The 21,914-nt window shown below is 32.0% G+C and overlaps 5 protein-coding genes across 8 annotated transcripts; 2 read left to right on the plus strand and 3 right to left on the minus strand.

Annotated features, from left to right (window-relative positions):
* Window positions 1-110: 110 nt before the first annotated feature.
* Window positions 111-7,312, plus strand: LOC117156648 (uncharacterized). Of its 2 annotated transcripts, none has more exons than XM_033333878.2 (9): window positions 111-269; window positions 584-897; window positions 971-1,102; window positions 1,582-1,747; window positions 1,824-2,005; window positions 2,082-2,462; window positions 2,848-2,953; window positions 4,134-4,252; window positions 4,331-7,312. In XM_033333878.2, exons 2-9 carry the CDS (start codon window positions 601-603, stop codon window positions 6,629-6,631), a joined length of 3,684 nt encoding a protein of 1,227 aa, XP_033189769.1. In that variant the 5' UTR covers window positions 111-269; window positions 584-600; the 3' UTR covers window positions 6,632-7,312. The 2 variants fall into 2 exon arrangements, with proteins under 2 accessions (XP_033189769.1, XP_033189771.1); XM_033333880.2 differs by having other exon boundaries at window positions 1,827-2,005.
* A 45-nt stretch (window positions 7,313-7,357) lies between these two features.
* LOC117156650 (ADP-dependent glucokinase) lies at window positions 7,358-10,793 on the minus strand. Its single transcript, XM_033333882.2, has 5 exons — window positions 10,312-10,793; window positions 9,917-10,204; window positions 9,695-9,831; window positions 9,176-9,624; window positions 7,358-8,671 (listed from the first exon to the last, which is right to left on the minus strand). The coding sequence occupies exons 1-5, from the start codon at window positions 10,776-10,778 to the stop codon at window positions 8,429-8,431; spliced, it is 1,584 nt and encodes a 527-aa protein (XP_033189773.1). The 5' UTR covers window positions 10,779-10,793; the 3' UTR covers window positions 7,358-8,428.
* A 274-nt stretch (window positions 10,794-11,067) lies between these two features.
* LOC117156649 (uncharacterized) lies at window positions 11,068-15,203 on the minus strand. Of its 2 annotated transcripts, XM_076617712.1 has the most exons (5): window positions 15,189-15,203; window positions 14,481-14,891; window positions 14,124-14,359; window positions 13,406-14,034; window positions 11,069-13,339 (listed from the first exon to the last, which is right to left on the minus strand). In XM_076617712.1, exons 4-5 carry the CDS (start codon window positions 13,991-13,993, stop codon window positions 11,636-11,638), a joined length of 2,292 nt encoding a protein of 763 aa, XP_076473827.1. In that variant the 5' UTR covers window positions 13,994-14,034; window positions 14,124-14,359; window positions 14,481-14,891; window positions 15,189-15,203; the 3' UTR covers window positions 11,069-11,635. The 2 variants fall into 2 exon arrangements, with proteins under 2 accessions (XP_033189772.1, XP_076473827.1); XM_033333881.2 differs by having other exon boundaries at window positions 11,068-13,339; window positions 13,406-14,359.
* Window positions 15,204-15,207: 4 nt separating this feature from the next.
* Window positions 15,208-18,203, plus strand: LOC117156651 (signal peptide peptidase). 2 transcript variants are annotated; one of them, XM_033333883.2, is made up of 6 exons: window positions 15,208-15,506; window positions 16,058-16,168; window positions 16,225-16,328; window positions 16,405-16,579; window positions 16,654-17,147; window positions 17,232-18,203. In XM_033333883.2, exons 1-6 carry the CDS (start codon window positions 15,315-15,317, stop codon window positions 17,308-17,310), a joined length of 1,155 nt encoding a protein of 384 aa, XP_033189774.1. In that variant the 5' UTR covers window positions 15,208-15,314; the 3' UTR covers window positions 17,311-18,203. The 2 variants fall into 2 exon arrangements, with proteins under 2 accessions (XP_033189774.1, XP_033189775.1); XM_033333884.2 differs by having other exon boundaries at window positions 15,212-15,506; window positions 16,246-16,328.
* A 65-nt stretch (window positions 18,204-18,268) lies between these two features.
* Window positions 18,269-19,431, minus strand: LOC117156652 (proteasome subunit beta type-2). Its single transcript, XM_033333886.2, has 3 exons — window positions 19,195-19,431; window positions 18,627-18,983; window positions 18,269-18,517 (listed from the first exon to the last, which is right to left on the minus strand). Exons 1-3 carry the CDS (start codon window positions 19,283-19,285, stop codon window positions 18,342-18,344), a joined length of 624 nt encoding a protein of 207 aa, XP_033189777.1. The 5' UTR covers window positions 19,286-19,431; the 3' UTR covers window positions 18,269-18,341.
* Window positions 19,432-21,914: the final 2,483 nt, after the last annotated feature.

Below are 21,914 nucleotides of genomic sequence, written 5' to 3' on the forward strand. Positions count from 1 at the left end.
GTAGTGAATTCTTCCAAAGAGTTGGTCAGTATATTTATTGGACATATATAAGTAGCTACGTAGCATTTTGAGTTCTACCATCTAAGGTTTTTTTGCTTCTATGTGCTGCACCTACAATCAGTGCGGCTTCTTCCATTCGTTTTTGGTTCTACGTTATGTCGTGTTCTGCGAATGATTCTTGAAAGGATCAAACCATATTATTTTCATTATTTTGCGCTAGTACTTATCGAGAATAGAGTACTAAAGTTGCAAATAAACTATTGAGAAAGGTAAATATCTTTAATAACGTGTAACACATCGAGAAATATCGTCGATGTTTTATCGAGGATAACAATGGCTGCAATGCGACATTTAAAATGATTTCTTTCCTTTGCGTATGGAGTATGGAATTCTAGAATTAAATTTTATAATGAATTGAAAGCATCGAAATTTACCAAACGTTTAACATTATCATGATTCTTAGAATTAGATCATGCATGATTGTATGATCTACATATTTTTCGTCATATATTGGCAAATAAAAAGATCTTCTTATAACATAACCTGATATATTGATTATATAGGTATGATGTACTTTTTACAGATTGAGGTTATAGAGAAATGGAGCAGGAATCGAGACGTAAAGGGCCAAGAAGCCCTAGTGCAGACTCAGAAGACTCATCTCATAGAAGAAGATCAAGGAAATATGATCGATCTCCATCTCCAAGAAGAAGCAGATATCGAAGATCTCGTTCCAGAGATAGAAGATCACGTTCCAGTTCCAGAGATAGAAGAAGGAAAGACTCTAGTCGTTCACAACAAGAATGGAAACAGCAAGCTGCATCTCAGTCTCAATCTTCTACTCCTAATCCAGCTAATCCTGGTGGTTATGTTCCAGCAGTTCACAATCAATACCAGGTAAATCAAATATGTCTAGGAAAAAGGAAAGAATATAAAAGAAGGACATAAATAATATATATTTATTTTTCAGGCACCACCACCTCCAAACACCAGTCAACCACCACCACCTTTGCCAGCTTATAACCAAGGCTACAATAATTACAATTACAACTATGGACAAGGCTATGACTACAGCTACCAGCAACCCACTGGTTATCGCAGTGTAAGTTTTTTGAAAGAGTACATTAGTTCAAAGGAGTATGTATAATGATTAGCTGATATCGTAATAATTAAAATTATATTGCGTTTAAGGCAATATAATTAAATTCCAATACTTTTGAAACATTACCTATTCATAGGTTTGATTGTATTGTATGAGTTTGTAAAAGTAATTATGAAATTATTACACAAACTACCGAAATGTTTTTAATAATATTTGGTAGTACTGTCCATTTTTTGGCGGATGAACATTACGTTCTTTTGTATCGCGAAGTATTGTCAATCCCCTCGTAAGTATAACGTTCGCGTTGTTTATTTTATTGGCATCGACATTGGAAACCAGTATTATTGACCAGATGATTTGTCTTCAAGAATCTTCCGTGTATTATCCAAAGTTCTGATTTGAGTATGGACAAATAAAGGTAAGGTTTGATAGAAGCATTGTTTGAGTATTTGACATCAAATGTATATTTATTTTGTTAGGATTATCCACCACCAAATTGGCAAGGGAATCAGGTAGCTTATAACAATCAACAACCACCACCTCCTCCCTCATTAACATCCCAGCAAGAATCGTCAAGACCAGTGGATAGTGGTTCCTCTGGATTAGTGTCATCCTTGGCAAGACCGGAAGATGTCAAAAAGGAAGGTGAGTCTTTTATTTTATTTTGATTTAAATTTATTAGCTGATATTATTTTAATACATTTTTATGTCCTATGCCCAGCAGCAATTGCAGCTGAGGTAAAACAGCAAAAAGCAACTCTGGGTAAACAACGTGAAGAATACGTTAAGAAATCTACTACATTACAACGCGAATTGGAGATTCTGCGACAACAGTGCGATGAAATTGGTAAAGAAGGTGGAAGAGAGAATAATCGTATTTTAAAAGAGAATCATAAATTGCAGGTACGCAATTATTACATAAAATGATCAACAATATATTTCAACAGCTTTTCATTGTATGTTAATTCTTAATTTGCAGATTGAGATACAAAATAAAATGAAATCGATACATAATGTAATCGATATGCTTACCGGAATTATAGGAGATAAAGCTACTGTTGATGATCTGAAAAGCAAGTTTAAATTAGAAATTAGCAAATGTTCAAGAAGTCCCAAAGAAGACTTTCCGAAAGGAAAATCATTGTCGCCCGACCGATCATCGGCATCCGACTCCGACAAGGAATCCAAAATTGAAAGGGACATAAAAGAACGAAGGTCTCCCGAAGATTCTAAACCTATGTACAATTTTGTACATTATGACCCAGAAATGCATTGGTGTAAAGTCTGCGATATATTTCCTAAAACGGCAAAGGAATATTTGAATCATCTGCATAGCAATGAGCACAAAGAAGCTTGCTTAGTAAGTTGCCTGTTATTCTAATAATAGAGTCTTAGTGAAACTCATTCAGCTCTGGTATAGGTACTTTCAATAACTGAATGTAGAAATTTCTAACTGAAGATCGTTTTCATAAATAACTTTTATAACCATTAGAACAGGATGCAGAAAAATCTAACTGATAATTGATTTACATTGTGAGAGAACAAATGGATTCGATTAAAACTATGTATTTCTAATTTGAACTATATTTGTATAAGGATGATATATTACAGTAACAGTCAACCTGCAGGTACTTGGTACATAGTCTGATTGATGTATCATAACAATGTCTCATTAAGAAGTACCACCGAATATTTGTATAGTATTGTAGGAAACATTCTCATTAACATCTAATTCCCTGCAACAGGAACGCAAGATAGTTGACATGCCGTGGCATGAGCGGAATGGAGAGGGAACGGAAAAGGAAGTGCCCTATTATCCTGGACTGCCAACGAAAAGAACACCTATTAAAGGTATGGTTCATTTCAGTGGATAATTACTAATAGCATACAATTCCGTAGCTTGTGCACAGACACTGTGTCCGGTATGTATTGAAGAGATCTACGACTATGGTTTGCTAAAAAATTTGCTTGCATTAACATACGTATTATCGACTTACATAGTCGTATTATGTACGCGAAAAGAAAGATAATTAGGCTTCAAACATTTCTTGCCTTTTTCTTTCTCCAAATTATTCAAAATAATATACATCAGAGATGTCCGTTGTGGAAATGAATCGTTTTATAAATTTGTACGCGGAATAATTTTTATTTTTTCCGTGAAGTGTCTTTTACACATCACAATGTTAGCAGCAAATTTTGTAGCAATGATGTAAACACCATAAAGATGCACTGGATTTTAAATGGACTCGAGGAGCACACTTTCGGGCGATTTCAGATATTTCAGCTTCTATAATCGAACCATTTAAAATTATTCCTCGCAAGTGTACTGTTCGTCGATTCATCATATATAGGTCTATTTACAGTCAAGAATGAACAAAGGAAGATCTTATCAATGTGAAATATATATTAATATGAATCAATGTTATCATAATGCTGGTGCGTGTATAAATACAAATAACGTATATAGTTATATGAAAATGTGTAAATTGTGATATTCGCTCGTGTCACTTATTTTATTTAGCATATATATTATATTATTAAATAGGTTTATGATATATATTATAAATCGAAATATTTTTGTGAAACGTACTGTAAATGCCGATTAATTTTTTTGAGATATATATAGAAGTTAAAACAATTATTAATTTTTAGCTTTTATATGATTAATAAAAGTTAAGAAAAAAGGTCAAAAAAATACATGAGGTAGTTGCAGTACGTGTAAAAATTCTATGTTATGTTGCTTTATGTAATTTCTTATTTTCATTTTACTTGTAATATCTTTGTGGTATATTTGTATGAATAAAATATGATTTCTTCCCATCCTTTTTTTCTTCTAGAATTCAACGTGGAAGACTACGGAAGAATATTTAATGTTATCAACCATTTATTGAGCATCTTTTAATATATATTGTTTTTGTTTTCAGTGACATGAATGTGTCGTGGCAGAATATAAGGTCATTCTTTATGAACTTAAATTGTTTACCATTTTCAAAGCTTAAGTAATGCTAAGTGTTAAAATATTTGCTTATAGGTTTACAGTTCTTCAGCGCTGCAACGGCATGGTACTGCAAGCTTTGCGATTCCTGGATCGGGGATCTCCATTGTGCAAGTTTGCACCTGAAATCTAAACAGCATTCAGAAAATTATTCTGTATGTTCTTTATTTTCTAAATTTTGTATTTCAAAAAAAGGGGCAATATAAAATTAATTAGTTAACATCTTTATTTAGCGTTTTGTCGAGCAAAATCCACATTGGGAAACCGATTGGATGGCAGATCGTGAGAAAGCATTCTCAGAGGAGAAACACAAACAGATCCAAATGGAATTGCAGAAGCACAAAGATGACGACCCACCACCGAAATCAAAGAAATCAAAGAAGTCGAAGAAGAGTAAGAAGAAATCTAAGAAGCGAAGAAACAGAAGCAGTGGTAGCGACAGTTCCAGCGAATCAGAAAATTCGGACACAGATTCCGATCAGGATATGTCCAAGAGCATTCGTGTTGCTATGCGAAATAAAATGAAAGCGTCGACGCAAGCCATTCTGAATGAAGAGATAGATTATCATCGGATAAAATTGAAAGGACACTGGTCAAAAATGGCGCAACACTTGAATCAATCACTGACTCCAGAACCTCAACCTGTCGAAACTGATGAAAGACAGTTGTTGAATTCGATCAGAGACAAATTAAAAGCGAAGCAGGAAGAAGAAATGAAGTCTATTAGTAATCGAAGGCTGAGCCAAGAGAAAGTAATTGAAGAAGAGGAGGAAGAACAAGAACAGGCTTCTTTTTCGAACAAATCAAAGCCGGAGAATTTAGAAGCTTGGGGACCAAAAGAACCTCCTAAACCCTTCTGGATAAAGAAGGAAGAGGAAAAACCGCAACCCATAGCCAACAAACCAATCGAATTACCCAAACCAGAAGAAATGCCTAAACCGCATATGGGATTCTGGACAAAACAGCAAGTCAACATGACCGTAAAACCGCCTGAAAATAAATCTGTAGAGAAGGAGGATGAGAGACAACGAGAAAGCGATAGATACAAAGACGATCGGGATAGAAAGTATGACAGACGGGAGGATAAATACGATCGTTATAGCAGCAGGTACGAAAGAAGGCGCGGGCGAGACAGAGATCGTGATCGTGACAGAGATAGGGATAGGGACCGTGATAGGGACAGGGACAGGGATAGAGATCGAGACAGGGACTATTACGATGATCGAAGAAAACGAGATAGTAATGAATCTCCTCGACGTGAAAGAAGTTGGCGCGACAGCCCAAAAAGAGGTTACGATAAATATGGTAAGGACAGAAGAGACGATAATTCATCTAACGACGAGTCCAAATTCGAGAAGAAAACAAACGAATCCGCGTCTAAATCTAAGAAGGGTAATATACAGACTAAAAAGTCAACGCCTCAGGTATCGAAAGGTAAATTACCATTCATTGGTAGATTACCGCTATTTAAGAAGAAAGCTGAAGAACCAAAGTTGCCTGAGAAAGATATTACTCCTCTTCCCTATCAGCAGAGTAAATTCGAAGATACACCGAAAGTTCCCAATGAGATCATAAACCCACCTGGTGTTGTACATATCACCAAGCTTGCAACTCCAATAAATCTGGGTAATAATAATAATAACACTACCAGTAGCAGTAACAATAATAGTAGCATTACTACCACAGCTAATAGTACAAGCACTCTACCTCCTCAAACCAACAAAAGTCAACCGATGAAAATATTGGTAGCTCCACCACCTCCGGTATTGAATGAAACGAAACCTACACAGCAGGTGGTCGATATGGAGATTGAAGATCAATCTGAGGAAACAGTAATAGAGGAACCAATAATAGAGCAGCAAAAACAAACGCACAGTATATCAAAATTACCTCTGCCTCCACATCCTCCTCCTCCTCTGAATAGACCACCACCACCTTTCTCGACTACGTCGCAGCAGCAACAGCAGCAACAGCAACAGGCAACGGTGCAAAGTAGACCGCAATTCCCTACGAATCGACCTCCACCGCCATTTATGACAACTCCACCACCGTTCGTTCAGAGTCAACCACGATTTCCACCTCATCAACCAGTACGGCCACCGGTGCAAAGTCATCCTCCTTTCATGGCAAATCCACCGCCACAAATGCCCACTGTACCTCCTTTCGTTCAAAATCATCAAAATCCACCACCACCTCCACTACCAACTGTTGAGAATACTACACAAGATATTTCCGACATCCCGGAACCCACTGAAAAACGAACTGATCCAAGCATACCTCTGCCTGATGATTTGCAAGAGGCCCTAAATATCATCTTCCCAAAAGAGGAAACAGAAACGAAACAACAAAGTCAACAAGAAAGTAACATTATGTATTCGTCTATGTATAGTATGTTAGGGTGTGTTGGGTATGGGCCAGAATATATGGATCAACCACCACCTGAAATTACTCAAGCGGAGACAGAAGTAGATACTCAACCTGGACCAGATGATTTGAAGATGTTAGGCATTGACGAAGGAGATACAATCCTATAAAACTTTTTATAAACTCACAATGTTTTCTGGTTCGAATGTTTTTTTTTGATAAGGATCTAGCGTTAAACTCTAAGTCACGTTGACTGTCTATCCCTTCTACTTTGAAACAATTGTTATTTGTACCGTAATTTCTTGACTTAAAATTTATATATTATGTATGTTAACATCGAATATTATGTAATTATGTAAACTAGTATTTTAAGTAAGAAATAGTAAATGTTTCTTTCTCATGTGCTAATGGCGAATTGGTTGATACTAAAGCGTTGCCTTAGCGAAATAACTGAGTGAAATGAGCTTGTGAAAGATTTACTATTTTTTATTAACTATACTGTTTTCATTTAATTCTGATTGAAAAAGATATCTCCAGGTTTTTATGAGTTTGCTAAAAAAAAAAACTAAACAGTTAAGCTAAACGTTACAGTGTCATATAATTACTTTTACTTAAGGCGTATATATATATATATACACCTTAGGCACGTGTCAATATTTAAATTTCCATATGTCTATAAGAGTATTAAAAACACTTCTTTAGAGATATAAGCAATCAGCCTATTTACTTTTCCAGAACACATTTGAATACTTGTAAGAACAGCATAAACACTGTTTGGAAAACAAATTCAAAATGTACATTTGATTTATGAATAATATTCCATTAATAAATAACGAAATTACATGAAACGAGATGTGATGTTATAAAACTAAGGGATTCAAAGAAAAATGGACGCATTTTTCGTTGCATTATTCAACTATGCTTTGTTTATTCTTTTTCATGAAATTTTGTTTTTTCATTTGAAAATTATTTTATAGGGTTTTTTAAATGCTATATCACATAACTTCATCCTGAAGCGCACAACCTTCCATACAATACAATATAATTCAATGCCTTGTTTTCGTCAGTAATGCCAGGTAATGCTAAATAAGAAATACAGGTATTGCATGGCACATAACATAAATTATACAGCGTGTCCCGTAATCGATGATACAATCATGTACAGGGTGATTTTACATAAAAGAATAAGTCGAAAATATACAATAAATTTTTTTCATATGACATTTTGTTTTCGAGAAAATGAATTTAAAAATTCATTAAGTATATTGGGCATAAATAACATGCCTAATGGTGCTATATAGTATTGCCATATTGTAATTTTTCAAATGTCACTTAATTACTTAATAATTATTTTGAGACTCAACGATATTTTTACTACATTACAATGGAACGAACGGTAACAAACTTCAAACTGTATGTACAGGGCACGCAAATTAGAGCAATAATTAATTAACTCCAATTTTAAAGCTAGTGTTGAAACGTCCCATGCATGAAATAAAATGACATTTAATTTTTATAATATTTATTATACTTTGTTCTCTTTTAAAAATGTCATTCGATATTATGCATAGTTTCAAACGCGTTTTTTATTATGTATAAGGAGATAAAATGCTTATATACTTTTTATATGTGAAAATCAGTATCTAAAGTTAGATATTTGAATAACTCAAATCATTACCATATTATTTAATACTATTTTTAAGCCCTGTAATTTTTAACATACATAAGTACAACACAGAATAAAATATCAAAAGATTGCTGTTCTTTAACCTATGAACAACATCTGCATATCAGAAAACAACAACGAACGTGTTGTATATATTGGAATGATAGCCCATGGAATGAATTATAATCTAAGTTTCCAAAGCTGCTGTGCACTAAAATCTAATTTGACTTTGTGAGTATCGTAGTAAAGTAGTACGAAAATTCAATATTGCTCAACTATCTTGAAAAGTACAAACAGTACATTAAATCTGTAGTACAAGGCCCGCGCTTGAAATATTATCTCCGCCGCCAGCAGTTTGCGCTGCTTCGGTGCAAACTAATACTGGTGCCACACAAACTTGAATAATAACATCTTTGCTTTCTATTTTTAATGTTTCGTCCCAACAGGATACTGGTTTCTCAATATCTAGTGCTATCCGGGTGCCATCAACGATAGACGTCGAAAAGCTATCGTCTAAAATCAACGCAGCTTTACTAATGTCGACCTAAAATTTCATAAGTTCATATATATACATATACAGAGTAGGTCAACTAAAAGGTATCATCTAAATATCTTTACTATTGTATGAAAAATCTTCTCAGAACGAAGTTACACTATTTCAAAGGGCACAAATGACTAATACTATGCTTGATATAGTGGTCGTTTGCTGCAATGCATAATTCAAATTTTCTAATTAGTTTTTCATACATAGTTTCTATTTCATCCAATGTTATGGATACACCTACAGCTGCAATTCTCTCCTTCATATCTTTCGACGTTATAAGTTTGTCACGATAAACTACATTTTGTAATCTTATAAAATAATGACATTAAAAATGTCTGTCCATTAATATATGTTCCCCTTGAAACAGTGCAATTTTGTCCTAAACAGATTTTTCACACAATAGTAAGTAAAGGAGATATTTAAATCATTCCATTTAGCTGACTCACCCATATATTCATATAATTATAAGCTTATAATTAACAAAATATAATCATATTTACTTACATGGCTCGTCGCGCATACGTGTCTATGAGCTGTTAGTGATGCTTTGGCTGCTGCAGCCATCGTATTTTTCCATATAGAGCCTTTTACAGTAAATATAGCTTGATAGGCTAACGTGTGTACATGAATTCTAGTTAATTCTCGAGAATGCTCAATAGTCTTACTTTTCATACGTATCAATTTGAATAACGTTCGCATTTGATCTAAGACTGTCGCTATACGTGGCGTTGAATTTGCCACTAATGAAATATTTCCGTAATACATCGCGTTATGCAAGTTGGCTATTTCTTGCTCATTCATCCCTAAACTATCGGCAAATGGAATAATCGAGTCGCAAAGCTCAAAAAGTAATTTATCTTCCGCAAACGAGGCCATTTCAAAATGAATCTTAGTCGATGCAGATCGATCCGTCATTTGTTTCTTTACTTTACGTAAAAGTTTCTGTCTATCACCTGCATTTCAATAAACGTTTTTCTAAACAGATCACAAAACTTACACAACTAAGAATAGTGTTTCAATTACCATTAGGAAATGGATAATTATCCATCATTTGTAGACCACTGATAACAAGTAAGTTAGGTTCGTATGTTAACAGTAGTTTATCAAATGCATCAAGAGAACTAATTTTTGGATTATTGGCATCATTGTGAACTATGTACCTAAAAAATAGTTATAGTGATTTAGAAGGATCTATTACAATTATATATGTCTACAATATTTTCTGAAGTTTTTTAAATATTATACCTATTAGCTCTAGCACTGGAATATGGACCCCAAATATCTCCATGCTTGTATTCAATTACTAAATGAATGTCATCCCTTTTCACTTCACCCCCTACAATATTAATAACCTGTGGTATCATTTGATGCAAGGATCTAGTCAGTTTTGCAGCAAGTGTAACATCACACCCTTCTCTTGCAAATCTTAAGGCCATAACTGCTGCGTTACCACCAATGGTAGAATATGAAGATGGATATGAACGAGCTTTGGCAACAAGATTGTCAAATAGTGTTCTATTTGCCATATATCTCCTGATACAAAAATGAAATGTTAATAAAATGTGAAATAGGAAAAATGTATTTCTCAATGAGAAATACAAAAATTCGATTAAAGGTGACATGGCAAAAGTAAGACTTACTCTGCAGCAGCTCCATGGCGAAAATAATAAGCGAAGCTTTTTAAAAGTTCTAGCTCTGTGTTGATTTCATCAAAATGTTGTGGTTGTCCGACTTCATCGGAATAGTTAAGTAAATCTTTAGCATTGACGTATACGTCGGTACACACGCCATAACCTATCGCAACTTTTGGTCGTGATGACATCACGTGTTTATTTTCAAGTCTTTCCAAGCCATGGATCAAAGTTTGCAAACGTTTCTGAAGAATGTTTTCTGAATTTCTATAATAAATTGCGACTAGAACTATTAGTACAGTGAACGCTGTACCAAATTTTAATCCCCTGTTGTACCCCATTTTGAGTTCCAATAACAATGAACTAAGCGCTGTAATCACTGGACTCTTTAAAAATCTAATCAATGCAGAGTTGATACATAATTTTGTTAGATTATGATTAATAATGACAAATAACTGACCATAATAAATAACCATGCTATATCAATTTAAAACAATTCTTTACTTTTTAAAGAGAAATTTTAAAATGTATGTTGCATTATACTAGTTTGACTATATTATATGCATGGTAACTCAGCTAAAAGGGATCACATAAATATTTACCTTATTTATTATTGTATGAAGAAATTTTATACAACAAAGTTACAATATTTCAAGGGCCACACAATAATTTTTTTGGAATAAGAGATGAATAAACTTATAGGGCAACATATTGATCTACTCGAAGTATACAAGTGCTCTTCGTAGAATAAAAGTACTTCCTATATATGTTTTTAAATAATATTTATTTAAAAAAACAACACAATTGATCTCATTGAACATAGAACTTCTTAGAATACATACATATGTAAATTTTAAAAATTTGATCTTGATTTAGGAATTCATCTTCTATATTTGTACAATTATAATTTTTAGATTGCAATATGATAGAAAAAGTAAAAAAAGAACTTATGATACTGATTAGTAAAAATACAGAGGGCATACATTAAAATATGTAGCTGTATTCTTTTGAAACTCTGATTGTTGGTACCAGTCCTAATTTATTTAGGACATGGGGAATCTTTTTTTTCAAAAGAATAAAGCTGTTAAGCATTTGAAGCTCTTTACGAGATATAAAAATATTTGAAGTCTATAAGTATACACCAATCACATATATGATTACAAAAACAATTTTTTCAAAGTTAATCAAAAAGAAGTAGAGTTATCATAGATTAAAAATGGAAGCTTCTAATGTCAACTTCTTTTTACTAACGATATACGTAAGATTCAGTTTGGATAGTTTCATATTGAAACAATTCTATTCTATCTTTTACAAAACAATTACTTTACGCTGTTTACTCTTTATTTTTCGTATGAAGACGCATATGTTTCTTTAGATTATCGAGTCTATTACATCGTCGATCACAGAAATCGCATTGATAAGGCATTAAATTGCTATGCACTACTACATGACCGTTTAAGTGACTAATCTGTTTGAACCGTTTTCCACAAATAGTACAAACGTATGGTCTTTCGTTCATATGAGCTGATGCAATGTGAGTTTGTAAATTTGTTTTCCTTACAAACGTAGCTTTGCATACATCGCATTCAAATGGCCTTACATTTGCATGAATGGCCAAGTGAGATTTAAGCACATTTTTATGTTTAAAATTTTTCTCGCATAAATGACACTGAAATGGGCGTTCGTCGTTGTGTACCTTTTTATGAACAGACAGATGAGCGAGCTGCTTGAACATCTTCGCACAAATCTCGCACTGATAAGTGCGTCCATCTTCATGTGCAGCACTTATATGCCGACGCAAAGTATCGGCTAAAGTATATCTTTTTCCGCAAATTTTACAGCGGAACGGACGCTCGTTCGTATGAGTCATTAGATGCCCGTTTAGATTTCTTTTTTCAAGAAACCGTGCACCACATACATCGCATTGATAAGGTTTTTCTCCATTGTGAACATACATGTGTTTCTTCAAAGAATTCGAAAGGCTAAATCTCTTTTTGCAGACAGAACATTCAAATTTTCGTTCTCCCGTGTGTACCAACATATGAGATTTCACGTGTCCCGCTTGTTTGAATCTTTTCCCACAAATGATGCATGGGAATTGACGTTCATGAGAATGAGTAAGTATGTGTCGTTCCAAAACGCTTTTGGTGGTAAACACCTTTTTACAGTTATCACATTCGAACAAACGGAGAGTCTCTTTAGTTTTTGAAATGTAATGTCCTTTATGCGATTGAGCATGGATCTTCAGCGAACCTAAAGAGTCGAATTTCACCCCGCAAACCGCACAATGGAAAGACCGATAATCTTTATGCGTTAATGAATGTTGGCTAAGATGGCCCAATTGCTTAAAACTCTTATTACAAATTAAACAAATGTAGGGTCTTTCGTTCGTGTGAGATCGCATATGCCTTTTTAATACACTAGGAAAGTTGAACTTTTGATTACAATATGAACATTCCAAAGTTGGATCTCCATTTATTTTCATTGGACGATTGTCTGCAGCAATTTTCTTCCTTTCCTTGAGGAGACTTAAACTCTTTGTTGTCTTTGTACAATCATTTGCTTCATTTGATTGTGTTTCATTGGCATTTAATTGTGAGAAATTTCTTAATTTAGATGCTTTCGTGTCTAATGTTGTTTCATCTTGAGAGTCTTTACTTCTTCTACTTCTGGTCAGACTGGATAATTTACTTTGTCTATGAGATTGTCTCATATGTTTTTCATATAAACTTAGAACGTGAAACGTTTTGTTGCATAGTTTACATTCGAACTTTTTCCCCTTTATATGTGTTCTCATATGATTTCTTAAGTGGCCGGGTTTCATGTATTGTTTCTTGCAGATTTTACATTTTAAATTGATTTGATTCTCCGCATTTGATGCCTTGTCATCTATTCCCAATTCATCCTCAAATATTGAATCTTCTGTATGCATGTTCAAAGGTTCACTCTTAACATTCACAAAATTAAAACCAGGAGTGCTTCTTTGAAATTCACCCCTGACTTCATTGCAAGAATCTTCACTCTCACAATCATTTAACTAACGAATTAAAATAATGATCAATAACATATATATGAATAACTATATTATTAATAATATACTTACGCTATCTACATCTCTATTTGCAAAGGCAGGCTCATCTATAAGCTGCTGCATATCTTCTTCCTTAACTTCATCTTCTTTGTCGGATAAGAGGCTAATCCATTCTTCTTCTGTCCATACATTATCTCTTAAATTTATTAGATTAGTTTGTTTTTGGAATTCTGCATGTACATTTTTCCCAAATAATATATCATATGGAATTTTTCCATTTTCACAACGAAATGTTGAATTTTGAAAAATTTGTATATGTTTCAAAGCTTCGTACCATGTTTTCGTTGGATTTTCTTCTACCCAACATTCAAGTAAGGTTTTAAAATCTCTACTCTGCTCACTGTTCTCAGTGATTTCTCCATGAAGTATCATGAAATCTTTCCACAAAAGACGTATCTCTTGCACAACTTCTTCAGCAAATTTGCGTCCATTGCTGCTTTGTAAGACCTGTGGTGCTCCGATAATAGCCAGTATGTCTAACAGTTTTACAGCTACTTCATTTGCTGTGTTTCCATGTAAACCTTTCAACACAACAAATCTGGATACTTGATCCTCGTAGACAAGGAAATACTTGTAATTACAAGTTAATTGTATTGGCATATCTATTACATCAATTTGTCCTCTATGATACAACTTTTTGTCTGTGGTATTATAAAGTGAATTCATGTTTTCAATTTTCAAATAATTTATGATTCTTTCAGAGAGATTTAAGAACTATGAGATTTTATACCTTGTTATTTAAAAGAAAAAGATCTATTTATCGGGAATAATATCTATAAACAATTTATCACAACTTATAAATATATGCTTTCTTCAGAGGTAAAAAGTTAAGTACCTCTTGGTAAATATTTATTTCATGTTTTAGAGATTTAATACTGATTCTTTCCAATGACAAATTAAATGTTTTCCTTGGTACATTTTTTGCTTTCAGTGTGTCCATTGTTCACTTTCTTAACTCATTGGTATCTGTTAAAAAAGTAAAAAATGTAATACTTTTAAAAATAAAATATTACAAATGCATATATGTACTGTACTTTCTCCGAAAAGAAAGGAAATAGTTATAGTCTTTATTAAATATAAAACATACCACATAATAATTCATTATCATTTGCGTACGGAGAACAAATTTCTTCTTGTACATGCGAATAAAGTTAATATATAATCAAACAAAATTTACATTTTCTTTTAAGTGTAAAATGATACAGACTTTTAACCTATATAATTCTTTATGAGATTCAATTCATTTTAAAATTATGGAACTTTATGTCCATTTTCTATTGGAAGCTGCTAACATTGTATTATTTTTACGTGACGACGGAGAAAAATACACGTTTTTCTGTTTGTCCATTTAATAATTAATGTTCACTACACGATCGTAAACTCTTGTTTGTCATTTTCATAGCGAGTTCTCATCGCTTCATTAAACCAAGACTTGACGGTACCAGTGAAGGCACGGCTGTATTAGAGATAATGTTTATTCGTCCACGTGTCAGAATACCTAAAGGTTGGTTTTTAATCATATATTCTGTCGTAAACAAAACACAATTAATCTATCATAATATTGTCATTACTAATCAAATTGAACATTTCGCTTGAAGAATTAAAAAATCTATAAGAAATATAAAAAATTTTTACTCGGTTGATAATTATCATCTATCATTACATATATAAATACATAATAGATCACAAAAAAAATAAAAACGAACTATTTTGCTGTATTATTATCAATTAATTACTTAAGTTGTAAGTTTCTTTATTATATAAATGTAATTTTCTTATTTGTTCAATAGCTTACTGAGTTTAATGGTAACATGATATGAAGATTATCCATCTTTGAATTATTTTTTCGAAGATTTTTTTTGAAGTCGTGTCACAAATTGCAACTACACATTACACATACAGTCGAATTAATAAGTCCAAGATGGCAAGCGAGGTAAACGAAATTGCTGTTCAAGCGAGTGAAAATATAACAGAGAATAATGAGGCGATTACTGGAAGAATATCATCGACATCTGAGGGAATGGTTCTTGCTTATGGAAGCTTGATAATTATGGCCATATTACCTATCTTCTTTGGTAGTTACCGAGCTGTTAGACACCATAAGGAGCAGCAGGTTAGCCACGCGTTTGACATATGTTTTATACGCGTATGTCGGACAAATTCTTCGAACTTTCTAATAATTAACTGTTTAATTTTCATTAATTCATAATATTCAAATGATAATTTTATATTGCATAGAATATCTTTTTTATTATCATTGGATGATATTTAATGCGTTTACAGGTTGATAACTGTAAAGTATTTAATTGGAGACCAGAAAATCATAGTAATGTAAATCAGTTCACTGCTGCTATTTTTTGTAAAATAGTCTTCAATTATTGTTATAAAAAATTCATTATACTTTCTCAAGTCATGAAGAATCGTAACACAGAATAAAGTTGTGCTTATAACCTAATTATAACTTTACTACTGTAATTTATAGCTTAATTAATTATGAAACTAGAGGGCCTATACTGTTTAAAAGTTGAAATATATGACTAAATTCAAATTTTCAAAATGTTGACATATACCACTGTAATTTTTAAATTAATTAGCATTAAGATGTAGCATTTTATAATTGTTATTAATGTTCTGTAGCATGTAGTGCTTTTATATTTTTTATAGCAACAATGTAAAAAAAGTGGAGAACAACCAGACACAATGTCACGCAAGGAAGCAGCAATATTTCCTTTCATTTCTAGTATTACATTAGTTGGACTATATGTATTATATAAGGTAACAAGTGTTAAATGAATGATCCTTGTATAAGAATTTTATTTATTCCACATTAGAGTTATGTCAATGTTTTTCAGATATTTGCCAAGGAGTTTGTTAATCAAATTTTGGCTGCCTATTTTTTTTTCTTAGGTATCTTAGCCTTGTGTCACCTTACGAGGTATACATAGTTTCTGATTTATTGGAATATATGTAGTTAGCGTTCTTGAAATTACATATTATGATTTTGATTACAGTCCATTAATTTCATCATTGGTACCTGCTGCAATACCAAAAACTCAGTATCATATATCATTCACTAAAGGAGAAGGTGATAAGTCAGAACATATTATTAATTACAAATTTAATCTTCATGATATTGTTTGTCTAATATGCTGTTCACTTGTTGGAACTTGGTATCTTTTAAAAAAGGTAATAGACATTAAACAAAATTTTCTTTGGTACAAGTGTACCTCAAGTCAAAATAATTTTTTTAAATTTTACAGCATTGGATTGCCAATAATTTATTTGGAATCGCGTTTGCGATTAATGGAGTTGAATTACTACATGTGAACAATGTTCCAACAGGATGTATTTTGCTTTGCGGACTCTTGTTTTATGATGCATTTTGGGTGTTTGGTACAGATGTAATGGTAACAGTCGCGAGATCATTCGAAGTACCAATTAAATTAGTGTTCCCTCAAGATATATTAGAGAAAGGACTTACAGCCAGCAATTTTGCTATGCTGGGTTTAGGTGACATTGTTTTACCAGGGATTTTCATTGCCCTTCTATTGCGGTTCGACAATAGTTTAAGCAGAAAGACAAATGTGTATTTCTACTCAACATTCTTCGCATATTTCATGGGATTACTAGCGACGATGCTGATTATGCATTTATTTAATCACGCACAACCGGCTCTGCTATATCTAGTACCTGCTTGTTTGGGTACTCCCGTACTTTTGGCATTGGCTAAGGGAGACTTAAAAGCATTATTTTCGTATGTATCTATAAGTGTTTCACTTATGTGCTTCTACTTGAAATTGTTTTAAACAATAGATTATGATTTACTAATCTTTTTCAGTTACGAAGATCATCCAGTTATTCCAAAACAAACAGAAGAAACTGCACAAACGCAAGTAGAAACGAAGAAGGACACATAATATTCGTATTTAAGGTGATCAATGTAATAAAACTGTCAGCATTATCATTATGCTGTTATCGTTTCAAATTTATCGTTTATAGGGAAAGAAATGATAGTTTCTCTTATGCTCAAGCTGTACAATCATGAAATTTAAAAGTATCAACAACATATGTAATTATATCTTACATAAACATTGTGAGATATAATTTTATGCTTGGTTCAAATTTAGTTGACATTCATACATTCAAATTCGACTGAATTGATGATTCGTAACTCATTTTGTATGTATATCCTTTTTCATAAATGCCAATATACATATATAGAAAGATTAATATCAATAATTTATAGATAAATCATTCAAGAGTGAAAGCAAAAAGAAAAAGTAGTATTTTTTTTAGATAAATTGTTCCTTTGTAAGCAAAATTTTAAATAAGAATTTATATTAATATGCATATTACAAGTGTGAATTAGTTTTTATTGGATCAGAGGACCTGAAAGAAGGAAATAATTAGAATAGAGAATTAGGTTGGAATTTTCTATTTCTGTATAAAATACAACTTTTACCCTATTATGAATAACTAGATTGAATTCCTATTCCAATAGATCTATAGTCTACAACATATGTTGTATTTTATTAGAGGTGTGGATTACTTAAATGAATTATAAATTATAATACAATTTTTCACATGCACAATTCGAAAAAATGATTACAAAAATTGAAATAATTTTTTGATTTGTTGTTAGTAACTTCTTTTTCCATTTCTAATTTTGTTAAATATATACAATTTTTCTATAATATAACAATATTTTAATTGATAAAACTTACTTAAAAAATGGATTTTATAAAGCGTGTTTAGTTAAAAAAATGTGTAAACATCGAAAACATAATAAAACTACATTTTTTTTCATTTATTCATTCTATCTTTTTTATGTGATTGCCTATAGGTTTTCTATTCAAAAAGTAGTGATTAGCGATATTACCTCATTTTAAAACATTTATTCTTTGAATTGCGAATAATATTACAAATAGTATGAATAAAAATAGATACTTTATGCCTTATCAGCATCTTCAATAGCCAAGTTCTTTGCTGTGATAGGTTCCAATTCTTTTATACCTTCCTTAGATACCTTTTGTACCTTAAAATTTGGAAGATTAACTATTAATCGCTTGTGTATTTCCCTGACACATTTTTTCAATAGTATGTATGCTTCTTCTTCCGTTGAATCTGTAATATAGAATAGTGTATGCAGCATATTTTGATAAAAAATTTGTATTAATAATACCATATACAAAATAAACATTAATGTAAATCTGATCTTAATAGTCTTTCTTACCATATTTGTGATATCTATCTAAAATGGAAAGGGAGAAAAAGCCTCCATAGCCATGCGCTGCATAGGGCACTTTAACACATGATGCTAGATAATCAATGAAGTACAATTCTGGTCCACTATTTACATCATAGCCAGCCATTAATAAATTGACAAAATATGGTGTTCTACTTCTAAGATAATCTGCTAAGTTTCTTCTGGTGAAAGAGGCAGCTGCTTTTGGAGATAATTCATAGCCATTTCTCATTTTGTAAAGCTGTATATTTTTTCCTATATATTCTGAAAATTGTGTAGTATCCCCAGATTCTCCAGATACTGCCATAATAAGCTTATCAGACATTTTGTGAATTTTTTCTTCATCTGAAGTAACAGAATCAACGAAATATATAAAGTGACTTGCATTTACTACGTAAATATCTTATAATTATAAATAGATATGTATCAATACTTCAAATTACAAATACAGATAAATTTGATACTTCAATAATACTTGTAACAGAAAATTGATAATAAAACAAATAATTTATCTGGAAGTATTTTTTAGGTTGTAATCAACCGTTTAATTTCTTACCGTTTTTCATAACCATAATAGATTGAGCTGTAGTCATATCAGCCGCAACTAAAACAAAATCTTTAAATTGTATTCCGATTAAACATTCCATTTTTAGGAATAATTCTTTCCACTGTCTTGAGCGCAATTGCAACACGACTAAACAATACCAAAATCTGCCTGTCACGAACTATGAGGTTAGGATCGCAACTGTTAAAGTAAAGTAACGCGGCGGTCATCAATGTCTTATATGTTCAATGACAAATAAGTTGGTAACCGCAAGCAGGTTCTTTTCTGCTAGCTGAGAAGAATTCTGTCATCCTTAATGGTTATCTAGATTTACTAGATTTTACCTGGTTTCACATTTTATTTTTATTTTCACCTATTTCTACTTCATGACTTCAAACTTCTTAAAATATTTATGATCTTATATATATATATAATATGTACAATCCTTTCTTCTTTAAAACTTTCGTTTTCTATATAAAGCATGCATTTATTTTAATGAAGTTAATTTATTTCCTTTTTTATAGAACTCTTTAAAAGAGTAACTTAGTCTACAGTTTAGAACTAAAGGCAGAGCTAGATCAAAATCTGTAATTCAATTTACACTTTATAAGTAATCCAATATTGATTTCATTATCATCGCGTGACGGGAACTTATAAGTTTTTGGTTCATTTTCGTATGAGAAGAGTTGTTTTAGCTTCATCGGTCGTACAACGGAATCAAGTTATTATAAAATTACACAATTACACAAATTATTAAACGGAAAATTATGAATTCATTACAAAATTTATTTACAAAATTTATTGTAAAATTGCAAATTGAATTGAATAAAACAATCTTATTTTGCAAATGAACGAAGCGTTTAATTATTTAAAATCTTCACATTTATCAAAAGCTTTCTTATTAATAGCGGAAGTAGATTGCCATTATCATTATTTGAATCCTCATTCATTGTTAAAGATATTAGGCATCTGTTAAAGGTTAAGGATATGAATTTTAATAAATATAATCTCGCGAACTTGAATAAAAGCTCTACATATATATAGTATATTAGCAAGGGAATATAATATTACAAAAGTATTTCTATAAAAGTAGCTACATGTATATGTTGAAATATCACTCTAATTATTATATTTTTTTAATGAGAAGGATATCTTTAAACATGCAATAAAACAATACCCCATTATTTCTAATATGAAATTCATAGATCATTTTTCATTAGAATGAATTGCAAAGTAACAATTATTATGCACCGTGCAAGAAAAGGGAGGCAGAATACAAATGATAGAATACATTCAACGATTCCCGCTATCCTGACACTTTGTATGTCAAGTAGCTGTAATAGATATTCTACCAGTATGTAATACAAAATGAAATTCGTTTGCCACTAAGTACCCATAAAAATGAATTTCTGAGTTAGGTTTCTGAAATTATATTATCCAATCTATATTTTCCGCTTACCTTACCTGTTTTACTTTTCACCCCGTACATTATTTCTTTTTCCTCTAATTATGTTTTTTAAGTTGTCTTTCACCTAACTGTACCTTTTTTGTTGTTAAAATTTTTTCAAATCTCAGAAAGTTATGAATGAATCGTTAGTGATATTAATTATGTATATCTTTTTATTTCAAACTTATACTAACATTTTTCTGAAAAAATTTAAAGTTATTTTATTAAAATGAGAGCCAGACCGTCATCCAAAAGTTTCATTCATACCGTGAAGATTGTTTGCAGCGAAAGTTTATTTCGAAATAAAATATAAAGATAGTACATGCACTATAAATAAATATTATACGTAAGTAAAAGGTATATTGAATTCTCGATGTAGTAGGATTGAATTTATTAAAGGATAATTATAATCTTGACGAGGCAAACGGTCACGAAGGAAACTGACAGAGAGGCAAACAGAAATGACTGGTTCACGCTCGTTAATGTACCATTGCATTTCTGTGTCAGTGGTAAAGGTCTAATAGCGGACTGGATCTTTTATTCTTTTCAGCTTTATTATAGATGCCGGAACACCGATAATTTTCCCAGGTTCGTTCGGGAGGAACGAGCGTGATGCCATTCATGCACGGGACACCGCATTTCAGACAGAAGCGGAGCTTAGCCTACAAAAATTTGAAAAGCTATATCGAAGCGAAGCGTGCACATATGAATTACCGTTTCTTTGTATCTAAAACACGCTAACGAACGTTCAAACAGTTCCCGTTACTAGAAACATCGAATTTTTTCCTGAGATTCCAATTTATCGAAAAAGTGCGCCTTCAGGTATACAGGCTTTCTACTTTTCAGCGGAATCTACCTTACCGATGGTACTGATACTAATATTGAACAGATAAAGAATATAGTGTTTTTAAGTTATTCAGAAAGTGAACAAATGTTTAGAAAGTAAAAAAATTCTAGTAGAAAACGTTACATACATACAGGCAATGTATCATTTCTAATGACATGGACTTATGAGAAAAATTGGGATCGTAGAAGTTGCAACGGATTCTTGCATGGCACTAAACCTATGTGGATTATTGAACGAATTAGAATTTGCGTATTGTGCTTTTCTGTAGATAATCTTCGTATTTAATATCTTTCTTTGATTCTATATCTTCCTATGTGTTTTATTTTTCTTTTTTTTATACAAAATTCATGGTAAACATTTCCCTTTGTCAAAATATTAAACTGAAGACGTTCTTTTTATTCGCTCCAATTGACACAAGAAGTAGGAAGAAAGGAAAGA

This window comes from Bombus vancouverensis, chromosome 4 (genome assembly GCF_051014615.1).
Source record: "Bombus vancouverensis nearcticus chromosome 4, iyBomVanc1_principal, whole genome shotgun sequence".
Classification (NCBI taxonomy): Eukaryota; Metazoa; Arthropoda; class Insecta; order Hymenoptera; family Apidae; genus Bombus; species Bombus vancouverensis.